At 35.9% G+C, this 15,654-nt stretch overlaps 2 protein-coding genes across 4 annotated transcripts in view; one reads left to right on the forward strand and one right to left on the reverse strand.

The window, feature by feature from the left end:
- Window positions 1-7,861, reverse strand: part of kcnk10b (potassium channel, subfamily K, member 10b) — a 12,415-nt gene extending 4,554 nt beyond the window's left edge. Inside the window, exons 1-3 of one of the 2 annotated variants that reach the window (XM_027172099.2) lie at window positions 7,643-7,861; window positions 4,770-5,179; window positions 824-941 (exon numbers count right to left, since the gene is read on the reverse strand). In XM_027172099.2, coding sequence (XP_027027900.1) covers window positions 824-941; window positions 4,770-5,179; window position 7,643 — 529 coding nt within the window. In that variant the 5' untranslated portion in view covers window positions 7,644-7,861. Of the gene's footprint in view, window positions 1-823; window positions 942-4,769; window positions 5,180-7,136; window positions 7,375-7,642 lie in introns of those variants that run through there. The other variant, XM_027172098.2, reaches the window with a different exon arrangement.
- Window positions 7,862-8,786: 925 nt separating this feature from the next.
- Window positions 8,787-13,886, forward strand: spata7 (spermatogenesis associated 7). Of its 2 annotated transcripts, none has more exons than XM_027171990.2 (11): window positions 8,787-9,023; window positions 9,274-9,366; window positions 9,445-9,492; window positions 9,599-9,720; window positions 9,844-10,295; window positions 10,874-10,913; window positions 11,021-11,127; window positions 11,228-11,278; window positions 11,500-11,577; window positions 11,652-11,709; window positions 11,952-13,886. In XM_027171990.2, the coding sequence occupies exons 1-11, from the start codon at window positions 8,981-8,983 to the stop codon at window positions 12,468-12,470; spliced, it is 1,611 nt and encodes a 536-aa protein (XP_027027791.2). In that variant the 5' UTR covers window positions 8,787-8,980; the 3' UTR covers window positions 12,471-13,886. The 2 variants fall into 2 exon arrangements, with proteins under 2 accessions (XP_027027791.2, XP_027027792.2); XM_027171991.2 differs by having other exon boundaries at window positions 8,788-9,023; window positions 10,877-10,913; window positions 11,952-13,884.
- The last annotated feature ends 1,768 nt before the right edge of the window (window positions 13,887-15,654 follow it).

Raw genomic sequence — 15,654 nt, forward strand, 5'->3', positions numbered from 1 at the left:
AAGTGTCCAAAGTGCTTCGTATATAATAGACAATAATAATACAGCATTAATGTATTATAATTGTATTACTGAATTGTATTAGAAAGCAGCTGACAAAAAATACCACGAAATTACCGATATGGACTGGTCCGCCATATGTAACAATTTGTTCCCTAATTGTACATCTTTGGGGATTCACAAACTTTATAATTCAAAGTTCTTTACAAAGATTTGCCTGAATGTGCTATCTTTTTCACCTGATCGTCCATTTTTAATTGTTTTTTATTATATACTTGAAACTGTATCGCTATGTTTATGTACACCTGAGTAACCGACCAGTAATAAAAAAGAAAAGAAAAAAAAAGAAAGCAGCTGACATACAGGTAGTTCTGATTCTGGAGCATTCGGCGTGAACACATTTCAATTTTATGGTGTAGTTTTCAAAATCTCTGCTTTAAGAACAAACATTCAAATATAATCCAAACTGTCCAAAATATAGTCCATATTATATCACTGTATATAAGGTGATAATGGTCATTTTTACATCCAACCACCCCTGACTCCATTTGTTTTTTTGTGTTCATTATCTGCATGGATAGATAAAAGATACACTGTTGTTTACCAAACAGAATTCAAGTCCATGAAACATTGCATTGTGTATGAGATTACTTAATAGAGTCAATAAGAAGTAAAATGGCATTTCTTTTTTGGATGAGTCAAATAAATCAGTTTAGGACTCCAAATTCTACCACAGCAAAGTGAAAGAAGAGATGGAGCACATAATGATACAAACTGTGAGTTTTTCATCCTCAGGAAACATTTAATGAAAGCAACAATATGTTACCTATGGTGGTGATGACAGTCCCAGCAAAGAAAAAGGCACTGCCAAGGTCCCAGTGGCTTGAGTTATAGGACATGTCTCCGATTGGACTAACCCCAGCACTGACAGCATCTATTGAATGCTAAGGAGGACAAAATGTACATTCATTATATTACATTAACTGATAGAGTTTACTAATGTAGAAAAAAGAAACATCTAACTTGGGATACCATAAAGGTCATATTTGGACAATTTTAATCCATCAACCCTAAGGGCACTATGGTCTATCATCATTCTACTGGGCAACAATAAAAGCAACAGGAACATCAGCTATAATAAATATAGGATATATCTCTGATCATATCAACACTACAAATGTAACAGTGTGCATAAAAGGAAGAGAATGGCATAGAGCAGATTCATAACCTCACTCTCTTTTTCCTGTCCTTATCATGGTGAGGAAACAGAAGAACAGGTGAGTGAACAGGAGAACACTGAACAGCAGTCACATTTATATATCTATTTAGTCATGATGTGTCATGCTATGTTCAGTGACAACATTGTTGGCATTCATTATTGTATAAATTCTAATGAATTTAACTCCCAGGTTAATATTGACCATATTTGACAGAAATATTAAAACTTTGTAAATCCGCTAAATACATTGTTGAGGTGAACATGCATGTGCCTTAAATATTGAATGCTTTCTACACAGAGCCAGAATTACATTCATACACAAGCAGTGCCAAACCAGGACAAGAAAATCATGCTCCTCTTATTGTGTTACTGTCATGATGTTTATAAAGTAATGTCTTTCACCTATAATTCTGAACATGACAAAACTCATTACCTGATTAACAATGGTGTAAGCCTTATAATACTTAATCGAATTGAACAGTATTTGTAAAATATAAGCTGTGCTATTAGTTGAAACCCTAATTTAGTGTGGTGTAGCAACATAGCAAAATGAATTTAGATGATTCATTCATTCATTCATTTTCTACCGCTTTATCCGAACTACCTCGGGTCACGGGGAGCCTGTGCCTATCTCAGGCGTCATCGGGCATCAAGGCAGGATAGACCCTGGACGGAGTGCCAACCCATCGCAGGGCACACACACACTCTCATTCACTCACGCAATCACACACTACGGACAATTTTTCCAGAGATGCCAATCAACCTACCATGCATGTCTTTGGACCGGGGGAGGAAACCGGAGTACCCGGAGGAAACCCCCGAGGCGCGGGGAGAACATGCAAACTCCGCACACACAAGGCGGAGGCGGGAATCGAACCCCGACCCTGGAGGTGTGAGGCGAACGTGCTACCCACTAAGCCACCGTGCCCCCCGAATTTCGATGATATTACATGAAATTTTATTGTAATATATATATATATTTATATATATTAAACAGCTTCAGCAGAGAGAACACATTACAGTGGAGTATACTGACACATTCTAAATCTATACCCATTATCTTATATATATATAAGATAATGTCTTGATAATGGGTGTAGATTTAGAATGTGTCAGTATACTCTACTGTAATGTGTTCTCTCTGCTGAAGCTGTTTAATGAGATGTATAAAACATTCTAATTATTTACTACAATCTCAGAATTTATGTGAATGGATATTGCATTTTGTAACTGTAATCATAGCCTTAAATCATTCAGCAGCAATTGTGTAAATTAAAGTGTACACTACAAAACTTAGCCCTGTTGCAGATTACCAAAATGAGTCTGTAACAAGGATAAAACCAAGCAGCTTTCTGACAAATCACTGTACATCTCATGTAATGTGAGTGATTGTTAAGATTGTTAAGTATCAAGGACAAACCTGTTTGGCAGATGCCCCCCATAACCGGCTTAAAAAAATGTGTGTAATAATTTAAATGGTGGCATTTAATATAAGGAGACAATTTTGGAAGGACGCCCAAAGTCTATCCTTTATCACAGTCAGAAAGTAGGCGTAAAGCTGTAACTACGTTTTCTGTCACAGGAAAGAAAAGGAAAGGAAAAGAAAGGACATAGGACCTGGTAACACGGCAAGTTGCTGTGTTAGATAACATAGAATGTTATTCTACACATTAACAAATAATAACACTTCCTACACTTTAAGGTTGTACGGTAATTAAGCCTAGACAAATTGGAAGACCAATCAATCAAATAAGAACTGAAATAACTGATAAACATAGAGGAGGATGATAATTAATGTTTTTAACTACAGTGAGACAAAGAGGTTAAAATTGCCCAGAGTTAAAGGCATCTAATACAGCATGTAATTAAGAATGCTTTGTCTTCTCTGAGTCATCTCTCCACCCAGGTGAAAAAACAGCATCCTGGCTGGATGACAGTGGATCGACAAGACATTCTGAGTCAGTACTGCTCAGCCCCCTGAAAAATTGCCATTTTTAATTGCCTCCATAAGGCAGAATCATTACACTGCCTAGCTCCAGCTGGCCGTACACACCAAGCTGAGAGGAACACACCATGACAAGCGTGACAAAGCATAGAGATAGCTTCTTCATGCTAGAAACTTACTTTCATAATACTTCATTAAAGCCATTCTGTGAGCTTCCTTCATTAAAATTTAGATAGGTACATTTAGATCGTCCACTACTGTTATTAATATGATTTGAAATGATTTAATTCTATCCAAACATCCTGTGATGAATCATGTAAGCACACTCTCACTGCAACCAAAGGTGCTTTAGAAGAGTTAATCTCAGCAGACCTTAAATGGCCTGATGATATATGAGCAGAGTTTGGGGGTAGGTAACAAGCTTTATGATATGGAGGAGCACTGATGTCTGAAAGGGACAGAGAGAATATCATATGTCCCTCTTTGAAAGGCACACACCAATGAGAAAACTATATGGTGGATTCAACAGTGAGTGTATGAGTATGCTTGGCAAGTGATGACCTAATGAGTGAATGACCTAATAAATGGCAGGAACAATATACTGTAGGACATTAAGTCATTACAGTTACTGAATATTACCACACATACTATATAGATAGGTAGATAGAAAGATAGAGACAGAGGGAGGGAGAGAGAGAGAGTGAGAGAGAGAAATTAAGAGCTGTTCCAAGAAGGTGGAATCACACAATTCTCTAAGCTTTGTACGCTGTAGTATTGTGATTTCATAGAATTTTAAAAAAGAACATTGTGAAGGCTGTTGCAGCAGAGAAAAGGAACAACTCAATATTAATGCTCATTGTTTGGGATTGGGATGATTAATCAGGTGTGCATATGAAAGTAATTATATTATTATTTTTTATAAACGGAAAATATTGATCTTCAGTGTAGCTTGAACCCACACAAATTCTGGGTTTGAGCTCAACAGATGAATACGAGACAACATATTTTCAGCATTCATTTAAATCTAGATATGTTAAACATGGATTGTCATTCTGGAACAGGTTTGTGCCCTTTAGTTATCAAGGCAATCTGTAATATTGTAATAGGTCATTCAATAACACTGTGTACTTTGTTCCTTAGAAGCTAATTTTAAAAAGCATTGCCAATTTAATGCTTTTTACATTACATCACTTTAGAACTCAAAAATGCCATTAGACAAAAGCTTTGCTACGTTAGCAGCAAATATTAAAATAAATCCAATTACCTACCAACTCACATAGAACCAGAATTGTACCATCAAGCTATTAAGCGTTTGTAAACAAGTTGTTTTGACAGTTAAACTGGCCTTGTAACACAGTGTGGTCTGACAATTTAAATGACTATTACTATAGTCATCATTACTATGATTATTCTGCTTCATTCAAGCCATTCTCAAACATATAAATATATTGTATGTATGTGTTATTAATACATGGTTAGTACAAAAGCATAGTTTAACTACAATTTGGGTCAGTTTTGGATAAAGAATATAAATAGTTCTTGATTGATGACACAGTTGGTCATTTTCATATTGAAGTGCTTAGTACAAGAATCACTGGATGTGCTTACCTTGATTAAATCTTCCAGCTCTGCAGGGGAAACACATGGGTTTCCTTGGAGGAACAGAGCTTTCTTCTGTGTGATGGTGTTTTTCTGGTCACTCTCGAAGGGCTGCTCTAGTGCCTGAAAAACTAAACCACCCACCACCAGGTAGAGTACTACTGCCACAAACACAGCCAGCACCGTCTTACACTTCATCACATAGTGTATGGCCGAGCCATCGGCTGCAGCGTCCATGCTGGCCACTATGCTCGCTGAGCGTGAGGAGATGGAGAGCCGTGGCAGGGGGCAGTGTTCATTTGCCTTTACCTCACAGCCCATGGGGTTCTGCATGGTAGCTAGACTGGCCTGAACCAGGGAGGACTGTATCACACCTGGCTGCAGCTTCCTCGGAGGGGCCATGTTTGTCTGAACCACCACTAAAGAGAGGAAATGGCAGACAAAGTGCATGATTTAGTCAGCTGTTGATTTAGCTTAATGAACAACTGGAAATACGAATTATAAATAATATCTTTATAAAAGCTATTGATTTCAGGTATATAAATAAATTGAGGCTTTGCACTTTTAATAGTCTTTACTACTGCAATATTGTCTGAAACTATATCTAACAGAAATAGTAAAACACAGGGGCAATAATGAACTTATTTACTGTTAGTATTTAATTTATGCTAACAATCGTTATACTTCATCAGAGGTTTGAAAAGGAGCACACAGAAACACAACCCCACTTGGTGAACTATAATTAAATCTGAAAGCAACATGCAGCCTGTGAAGTGTTACATTTTGATGACACAGGCTGTAATTTGTGGTATGTCACAATGATTCCAAAAGAGCTTCAGTTGAAATTAATTTTGATGCAATGTGATAACATGTCTTTCAATTTATTTTAAATAACTGTTATTTTCCTTAAACGGATAGAACATACAGATCAGTACAAAAAACACTGTTTTTTAAATAAGGAATACTGAAAGGTTTATAAGTAGAGGACAGGGTGGGGACACAGAAAAGTGGAGATTAAGGGTCATAGTAAATGCATATCAGCAAGCCCCCTTGCCCATCCTATGGGAATTGCTTTCCTCTCTAGCACATAAGAGGGTGGAGTCGAAGCTCACCAATGATGCAATACTGCGAATATAATGTTAACAAAATATCCCTGCTTTGACTCAAACGACACATTTCCTTTTAAAATCTTAATACTGATAACTAATATATAATCACTGATATACAATCACTAATATATAAACACATTTTCTAATTCTCATTTAGCACATGCTACTTCCCAACAATATGAATTTTAATTCAAACCTCATTTTACATTGTGAAATCTACTTCAATAAGCCCGTAAATAAATCTGTCAGTGCTTTTAAATTTACAAATATAAAAAAAAACACATAATAAACATCAAATGCTATTAAACCCTTTTTTATAATACACTAATATAATGACTTGATATGATCACAAGATAATTCTGATTAACGTTACCTACAGTAATTTAATCAATGTTAACTTTAACTATGGGATTTGCTCTTGTACTGATTATCAGTATATGAACTTCAGCGACTCAAGAATACTGCAGGAAGTAAGGTAGTGAAAGCTACAGCTCTATCAACATATTAATCCATTTATTGCAGGATCCTTATTCGAGTCCTGTGTGAATAGTATTGTGAGCATTCATGTTGTACTGTTACAAACAAAACAAAAAAAATGTTACAGATATTGGCATAAACAATTCAAAATAATTACATCATGTATTACATTAATAATTAAAATGTTCAGGTCTTTTATAGTACCTGTAGACACTTTCAGAAGAATAATCCTTTACTCAAATTCCTTTATTGGTGGACAGTAAAATCACTATATGTCCAAATCTAATTCACCGTCATATATTCCATGTTGAGAGTAAAGATAACAACTCTACACTTACACGATCTTCATTCTATTATTTTAACTTTAACTATAATATTTTAACCATTTTCTATTTTATAATAAATGTGCACTATAATAAACTAAAAAGCGTCATGCTTATAGAAAGCTACCAAGGACCACATGGCATAACGTTTCTACATGGCATCCACCCATATGTATCAATACCCTGGGTCAAGAATAACAACCTAAATATTTCAACAAAGGTCATACTGTTATTTTGTATTATAATCTACAGGTTAGCACAGGAGTCATTGAATTTGCATGAAAAAAATTATAAATGTAAATATTTTATCAAATAAATTGATCTAAACTAAAAGTATCTACTATAATAATAATAAAAAACTGATGTTAATAGCATTAGAACCTGGCATGCATATGAGACAATCAAAACAATGGAATCATAAAGTCTGATATTAAATCAGAAGTAAATAAATCAGAATAAAATCCCACCTTGCTCGGGGTTCCAATTCACTTGTTTCCTTGGATTCTCAACAGAAAATTTCATGGTGATTTTTTTTTTCAGTCGATCAAAAGAGATTTAGGGTGATCATTCGTTAACTAGCTGAAATGTCTTTACATGCATAAGGCGGAAATCTTTTAAGCCCAGCTCGTTTTGATATGTATTGTCTGAGGTTATAGTAATTCTGTCGGCACGGGAGCGCGCATCGTGCCCGCGCACGCCTCTGTATAAAGGCTCTGTGATTTCATTCAACATCACACCCACGTATCTTATTAGCATACTATACATCTAGCGGGGGGGGGGGGGGGGCAAAACGAACCAATTAAATAAATCTGATGGAACAAGGCGTTGGTTATCTGTGAAGAGAAAGACTGTTTATTCTTAATATATCTCATCGTTCAGACACTTTTTTTCAGAAGCGCACTGGTGAAACCCTTAATCTTTATAAGAGCTCATGATAGGAAATAAAAAAAAATAAATACAGTTTGTTACTTACTGGTTTCTGAGTGGATGCTATCGGCGTGGACAATTTCCCCGTCTGAAGGAGCGTCTATTCCGGTAGACACGTGGGGTGGGGTGAGGTGGGGGGTGGGATTCCACGTGTGTGTGTGTGTGTGTGTGTGTGTGTGTGTGTGTGTGTGTGTGTGTGTGTGTGTGTGTGTGTGTGTGTGTGTGTGTGTGTGTGCATCAGCTGCGCCCAAAAGCTAATACTTACTGAATGTCAACATAGTACACAGGCACTTATGTACCCTGCGTACACAACTACATCAACATACCATCGAAGAGAATTCCACCTATTTGATAAATCTATAATAATAATACTATAATAATAGTATAATAATAGTTTACAGTATGCGGGACATTGCATATAAGAATGTCGATTACACAAAAATATATTATACCACGTTATGCCTGTTTTTTTTTTTTTTTGGACAGGATCATTTGAACAAACTATTGTATGGGTTATATTGTTATTTAGCTTCTACATTAAAAATCCAACAAGTGAATGAGGCTTATTTTCAGTGTGACTGTGTACTTTGGAATGACAAAATAAGATGTAATGCATGTCATCAAATGCAATAATCTATAGATCTATATGTATATAAAATAAATCTTAATTACATACCTACCTACATACATACATACATACATACATACATACATACATACATACATACATGCATACATACTGTACATACACACATACATACTGTACACACATACATACAGTACATACATATAAAAAAAATCTCTTTTTTATTATTTTATTTTTTTTTAGATTTGCTAGGAACGACCTAGTGACCCCCTTTTCTCACTCAATAATGCATAAGATTGTGCTTTGCCCCTCTTAAGCCACATCATCTATTAATAATGATAGAGTATTCAGCATGGACAAATCTGTACAGATTACTGCATTTGCTAAAAATAAAATAAAACGTTCCATTTAGACCATTTCATTTTCATGAATCTGTCTAATTATTCGTGTGGGTATTTTTTTTTTAATTATTATTATAATTATTATAATTATTATTTGTTTAGGAGAATTTTGGGGTGGTTTCTGTTGTTCTTTGTGGGTGCACTACTGGTTTATTCATGAGCGCGTGAGCTCTACGTGCCTCTGTAATACGTAATGACGCACACTTAGCAACCATCTTGGCGACCAAGAAGCTTTGTAATAGGTTGCTACTTAGCTAGCTAGTTCGGAAGCTAGTGCCGCTTTAATGTCTACCGTTCGGTAGTCATGATAATTTCTGTATATTTTTGTTGATAACACGGTAATGTATAAGTGTGTAGGAATAGCTGTTTACAGCGATCGTTCTGTTTTGTTCTGAGCATGGGATACTTGGCTGTGTTTCCTGTCATGGATAGAAAGAGAGGTAATATTGAATGGTGAAATGAGCTAATGAGCTAACTACCAAAGTTGTAGCTGCAGTTATAGATCCTGCATTTATCTTCTGCTGACCGTATTCTAAGTTATTTAAATAGCTATTATCTCATTCAAAACAATTAAAAGATTACATATGCGTGCTCTTTTTATTCTATAACTTTTTTGGTTCATGTTTACAACTTGTATGTTTACACTCATGTTTATTAATGTTTAACCCAAACTCTTCGGTGCATTTACAGCACTTTGCCATGGCTCGACTGGCAAGCTGATTAATCAGCGCATTATTGAAGATCACATGATCTCTCATTACAAAAAGCTGTACTCAGCAAAAGGTAAGTCATAGAGCATATTTTGTCATATATTATCATTCTTAATATTCTTTATATAATAAATCTAATTATTTTTCTTAGCTGCAGTGGACTGTTCAGTACCCAAAAGTATGCGTTGTAATGTAAAATGTAAGTATAAGGTCTAACCTACCTTTACTAAGGCATTATGCCAAAGTGTATATATGTATGTATGTATGAATTCATGATCACTTTCACTCTTTGCTTATGCATACAGATATTGACCAAAAGCGCAGTGAACAGATAAAAAAAGATGCCTCTGGGAGGACACAATCAGCAAGGTCCCTTTCACAGAAGAGCCTTAGGTTGGATAATATTACCTCTTGCTCAACCAGAAATGTAAGATGATGTCCACAGGTTTCCACTGTGTTTTTGCATTGTTGAGTTTACATTATGAGTTTATGCATTGTTTTTTGTGCAAACTTTGAGTGTAGAATTGAAATGATTTTCTTTCATTTTCAGGCCAGACCTTCTGCCCGAGGTGCTGAGAGTACCCATTTTAACTCCGGTGGCTCTGTCATGTCTTCCCCCAGGTTCAGTACTTCATTCCATTGTAAGCAAATTGTATATCCTTCCCAAATGGGCACACAGTCTCAAAACTGTCGGCCATTTTCAGACTTGAGTTACAGAAGCCCAAAATCTCAAATGCACCACTTTACTCTTTCATGTGGCACATCTTCATGTCAGGAGAAGTTTAAAAATTTTCAGGACCCTATACAGAAAACCTACAGTGGTGACATTCTTCATAAACATGCCTACCGCTTCACAGAAGAAAAGCCTTTTACCCCCAGAACTCTGAAAACAGATTCCAAGTCCACTCTCTCAACCTATCGGTATTACACGCCTGCAAGTAAAAAACGAGCTGAAGAAAAGACACAGTTGAAATATAATCAACCAGACAATCACCACAGAAGGTACAATATTACAGATGTTTGTTGCTTTACTGATTGTGTTGATATTCAGTTGTTATTGTTGTGCTTTTTTTTTTAAATGCATACACATAATATCATGTATGTATTGTACCCTGTACAGGTTTATTTTTTCTGAACTGCTAAGGTTATCTCTTTCAGAGATCGTGTTTTTTTTCCTTGTCGAGTCCTAAAGTCATCACTTCCTGACTACGATGTAGAAGAATCTTTCCCATTCTCATTTTTAGACATTGAGTAAATGCATTCAAATTATAGCACTCAAATTCATTTGATTTTATTCCTAAGCTTGTTATTTATTCATCTGCACTATCACAAAGTGTGTTGATGAGCATGATGTACGTGGGACCTTTTATAGGCTCCCCACATGTGGTCATGATCACAAGGTGATGACTTTACTATTTGTTGTACTCGCACAAGCAGAAAGGAAATATCTCACTGGAAGATCCACTCAGTCATAGAAAAATAGATCATTTTTTTCTGAAATATAGTATAATGTGTCACACTCATTTTACAAAATTATTCAGAAATATATAGTGCTTTATGTAACATGTCCATTTTCTCAGCAGCAAGCAAAGATCTGCAACAGCACAGGATTCGCCTGAGGTATATTTGCTAAATTAACATTACATATCCCAGATGGATGGATGGATGGATGAAATTGCCTTTTTATTTTTATTTATTTATTTATAATTTATTTTTATTTTTTACAGCCATGCAGTGTATACCATGAGTGTTCTGATGAAGAGCCAAATATATTTGGACATTATGGCAGTGAAAATAAATTCACAACCAGAGATTATTTTCTTAGCTCCTCAAGGTACAAAGGACATTCAGTTACATACTTACTTGAGGTTTTATAAGCACTGTGGGCTCATATGTACACAAGACATATAAAAATACTGTCATTTGTTTTGCAGGGTATCACCAGATGGAATGCGCTCCCCAATTATGAGAAAAGTGACAGCAGAGTAAGCAGAATCTCATGTTAGACATATTAAGGTGTTAATGTTCTTAACTATAGGATTGTGCTGCCTCTGTGGAAAACCTGTAGGTTAATACTGTTGCTCAACTAATACTAGCAGTCTAAATCACGTAGGTATTAATATTGTAAGTTTGCAATAGATCTAGAAATAGATTTAAAATAGATTTCCATGATGATGTCAAAGTTTGCCCTTGTGCTTTTCTTTAGAGAGGAAGAATTAATGTACCTGGAGTTTATGACTGATGTTACAAATGAGATCATACTTCGGGGCATCTATTCAGACAGGTTGGTTTCAGATTTCTGATCTTTTGGTTGCAAGAGCTTTTTCCCCAGATATGAGCAATGGTATTTTCTTTCAGAGTACTGCAACGCGTGTTTGAGCGTCACATTGACATAAATAAACATCGGTTAGCTGAAGTAAGTATTGTTCCTTACACCTTATGTTACTTGAGTGTGATTGACAGTACTTTACTGTTAACATACCTTAGTCAGAATATATAGTATGATAAGTTTTATTAGCTCGGTTTCTATTTTGTGCTTTTTGAAAATAAATAAATAAATAAATAAATAAATAAATAAATAAATAATGTGCTAGTAGTGATATAAATAGAGGTTTGTTATTCTAATAAAGCTAATAAACCAAAACCTTTGATCTCCAGCACAAAATGCGCCACCTTCTGGAAGCATTGCAGAATGATTTGAAAAAGCCCCCTTTTTCTTCCGTCACTGTTGTTGAGAACAAGGAAAGTTCATTATTACACAGACACAAGGACTCAATTCTTCAGCAAAAGTTGGGAAATTTTACAACAGAACATAACAGCTTTCTCTCATCTACACCTATTAGGGATAAGGACACATGGGAACCTGATAATGTCATTCCTACATTAGATACCACCCCTGTAAATTACAGAATTTCAGAGAACACAAAATCAGTTAGACAAGAAGATAAAAAGGACCTAATGGACCTGGAGCTAGATCATAAAGAAGGACATGCAATATCTTTGGATTTAGAAAACCATCAGATCAACGAAGAAGACTGTCATCAGATCTGTGCTGATAATTTACTTGATGAACTTAGCAGAAACATGGCCGAGTCCCTAAATGTGTCTGATATTCACAGCTCAGAAGAGGTCACTGAACAAGAGTCATTTGTGAAACTTAGTGATGATGAGTTTTGACATACTGTATATCTATTCCGTTTAAGTATTCAGTTTACTTTCTTACTTTCAGTATTTACAATAAAGACACATTGTTTATTTCTGTAATCAAAGTTTTTTGGACTCAATTGAATTTTTGATTATTTTACAGTTTACAGTGGAAAAAGCTGTCAGAACACAACCTCCTATTGTATGTAAAGCAACAACCATGAAAAGAAGGGACTTATTTTGCTACACATAAAATTTTGTGTTTTTTTCTTTTGTTGCATGAAACACAAACCAAATAGGTGTTTTATATAACAGCAAAGCACAAGGCTTAATTATACAATATAGCAGAATTACTGGGGGGGTGTCATTAAACGGGAAATAGAAATCAACTATTTGTTACACTGTTAGAAGCAAAAAATAACGATTGGGCTTAGCCAGGGCTGCAGTAGGTCATTCTTTTATATGTGATATTTCTTAAAGTCACTTTTAAAATGTTGAACAGATCAAGAACACATTAGCTACCATAAAGAGGAGTCATGCAGCACATATTCTTTTTCTAGAAAAGTTTTTTCAATGCAAATGCAATTACACATCCATTTAATTACTTTTATTAATAAATAGTAATTAAATCCAGTTTCTTACAACAAAAACAACATAGCAGTTCCAATTGCAAGAAGTCCTGGTTGTTTGTTTAATGATTTTCCTCGATTAACTTGTGCATGTCTATGTGACTTCTAACTTCTTGGATTTTCCTAAAATCTAAAAACATTTCAGACTGAATTGATTTTTCAGTCCAATCTTGAGAAGGATGTTTATTGTTTGACTTACTTGGAATTATGACAAACTTGCTAACCACTAACCCATGACCATGAAGCTAATTTACAGTTGCTGATTAAAAATGTTTAGATCCTACCAGTCTGATCGACACTGTTTTGTAGAATTAAATGGTGAATCCTCTAGTTTATTGCCAGTTAATTATGGGGTCCCTCAAGGATCAGTTCTAGGACCTCTGCTTTTCTCGATATACATGCTTCCATTAGGGAACATCATTAGAAGACATGGGATTGGTTTTCACTGTTATGCTGATGAGAGGTCTTCACGTGTCCACTTGCTTTCCTTTACTTATGATTTGTCTCACACTTTCTCTTCTTGTCTTCTTAAAAATGTACCACAGCCATGTGATAACAACTTGTAAAGAGGCCATTTTGAATACCCAAAATCCATTGCTGCACAGAATTCTGGGTTCTGAGTTCATATGAAGTTGAGGTGTGAACACCAATCGGACTGAGGTCACGTTCGGCTAGTTTCTTTTCTGGTTCACTTTAAGTGAACTGGGTTTGGTTCTTTTAAAACGAACTATATGTGAAAACACCCTTAGATCCGAAAACCCGAGGTCCGACCCGAGACCCGAGCGGGTTAGGGTCTAAAAGTTTCACGTGTACCTCGGACACGGGTCGGGTATAATAATAGCGGCATCGGGTAATTTAAAATGAACATGTTTTTACCGAACGGACCCAAGAAGACCCGAACTACTGTATCTCGTGTATGTGCATCCACTCGAGTCCTTTTCCAACCTCTCTTTTTGCCAAGCCCCTTTGCGACATGTGGCTGGCGACCTGTCAATCAATTTTGAATCCACGCTGTAGCTGTTACTTTAGTGTAGAGTTATGCAACATTCGGGTCCAGTTGGGTTAAAAAATAATTGCCGTCGGGTCGGACTCGGGTCTAATTTTTCGGGTTTTGTCTCGGGTCGGGTCTTTCTTTTAAAAAAAATAAATATGCGTGTCGGGTAAGGGTAAAAAGTGATTCGGGTCACTTCGGGTCGAGTACATTTGTTTAGACCCGAGAAGACCTCTAGCTGATGATACACAGTTATAGATCTCATCAAAACTAGATGAAAGTGCTAAATTGTCCAAATTAACAGTGCACTAGAGAGATAAAAGATTGGATGAGCTGTAATGTTCTGTTGTTAAACTCCGGAAATTCTACTTATCTGTCCAAAAACCAGTACACACAAGCTCTCAAAATTCAACTTCCATTTAGAGGGATGGAACAGTGAAAGGCCTGGGTGTTATATTAGACAGCAACTTGTCTTTTGTTCATATCGCCCATAATACAAAAACAGCCTTCTTCCACCCTAGAAATATTGCCAAGCTGAGAAACATCCTATCTGTATTTGATGCTAAGCTAGTTCATGCAATTCATGAGCTCTAGACTGGACTATTATAATGCATTACTAGCTGATTGTCCTGCATCTTTAATAAATAGGCTACAGTTAGTCCAAAATGCAGCTGCCAGAGTTCTCACTAGGACAAGAAAGTATGACTATATAACCCCAATTTTATCATCTCTACACTGGCTACCTGTTAAGTTTAGAATTGATTACAAACTGCTGCTACTTACAAGGCTCTTAATGGTTTAGCTCCCATGTATCTAACTAGTCTTGTAAAAAAAAAACTCAGGACTCCTGGTAGTTCCCAGAATATCTGTCTATACTAAAGAGCGTTTTCGTATATAGCTCCCAAACTTTGGAATAGTCTTCCTGATAGTGTTCGGGGCTCAGACACACATTCCCAGTTTAAATGTAGATTAAAAGCTCATCTCTTTAGTCAGGTGTACACATAATATGTGCCATAATTTGTGCACTATTACATCAGACTTTCAAATATTATGAACAGCAGCTACGTTAATCCCTCTCCACTACTTTTTACCCATCCTGAGGCATCCAGAAATTGTACCAGCTCCGATTGTCTTCCGTGCGATGAAGACTGAGATGAGGCTGACTCTGTGAAAATCCTGAGGCATCTAGAGATCTACCAGCTCCAGTTAGACTCTGTGATACTAAAGAGGAGATGTGAACTCCATGTGGTCTTTTACATTAATACAACATTTGTCAGAATGTATATTTATAATCACACCCTCCACTGTCACCCATTTGAGGATGAGGTTCGCCTTTGAGTCTGTTTCCTCTCAAGGTTTCTTCCTTCCATTCTAGGGAGTTTTTCCTTGCTACAGCTGACTGAGTCACCTCAGACTTGCTCAATGGAGGATAAATACCTACACATTGTGAATTAAATATATTTAATATAAATCTTGAATTTTGTATTCTATTAATCTTTATATTATTCTTTACATTAACCTTTGTTCTATATTTATGTTCTGTACAGCTGCTTTGAGACAATGTCAATTGTAAAAAGTGTTATACAAATAAACTTGA

Source organism: Tachysurus fulvidraco, chromosome 12, assembly GCF_022655615.1.
Source record: "Tachysurus fulvidraco isolate hzauxx_2018 chromosome 12, HZAU_PFXX_2.0, whole genome shotgun sequence".
NCBI lineage: Eukaryota > Metazoa > Chordata > Actinopteri > Siluriformes > Bagridae > Tachysurus > Tachysurus fulvidraco.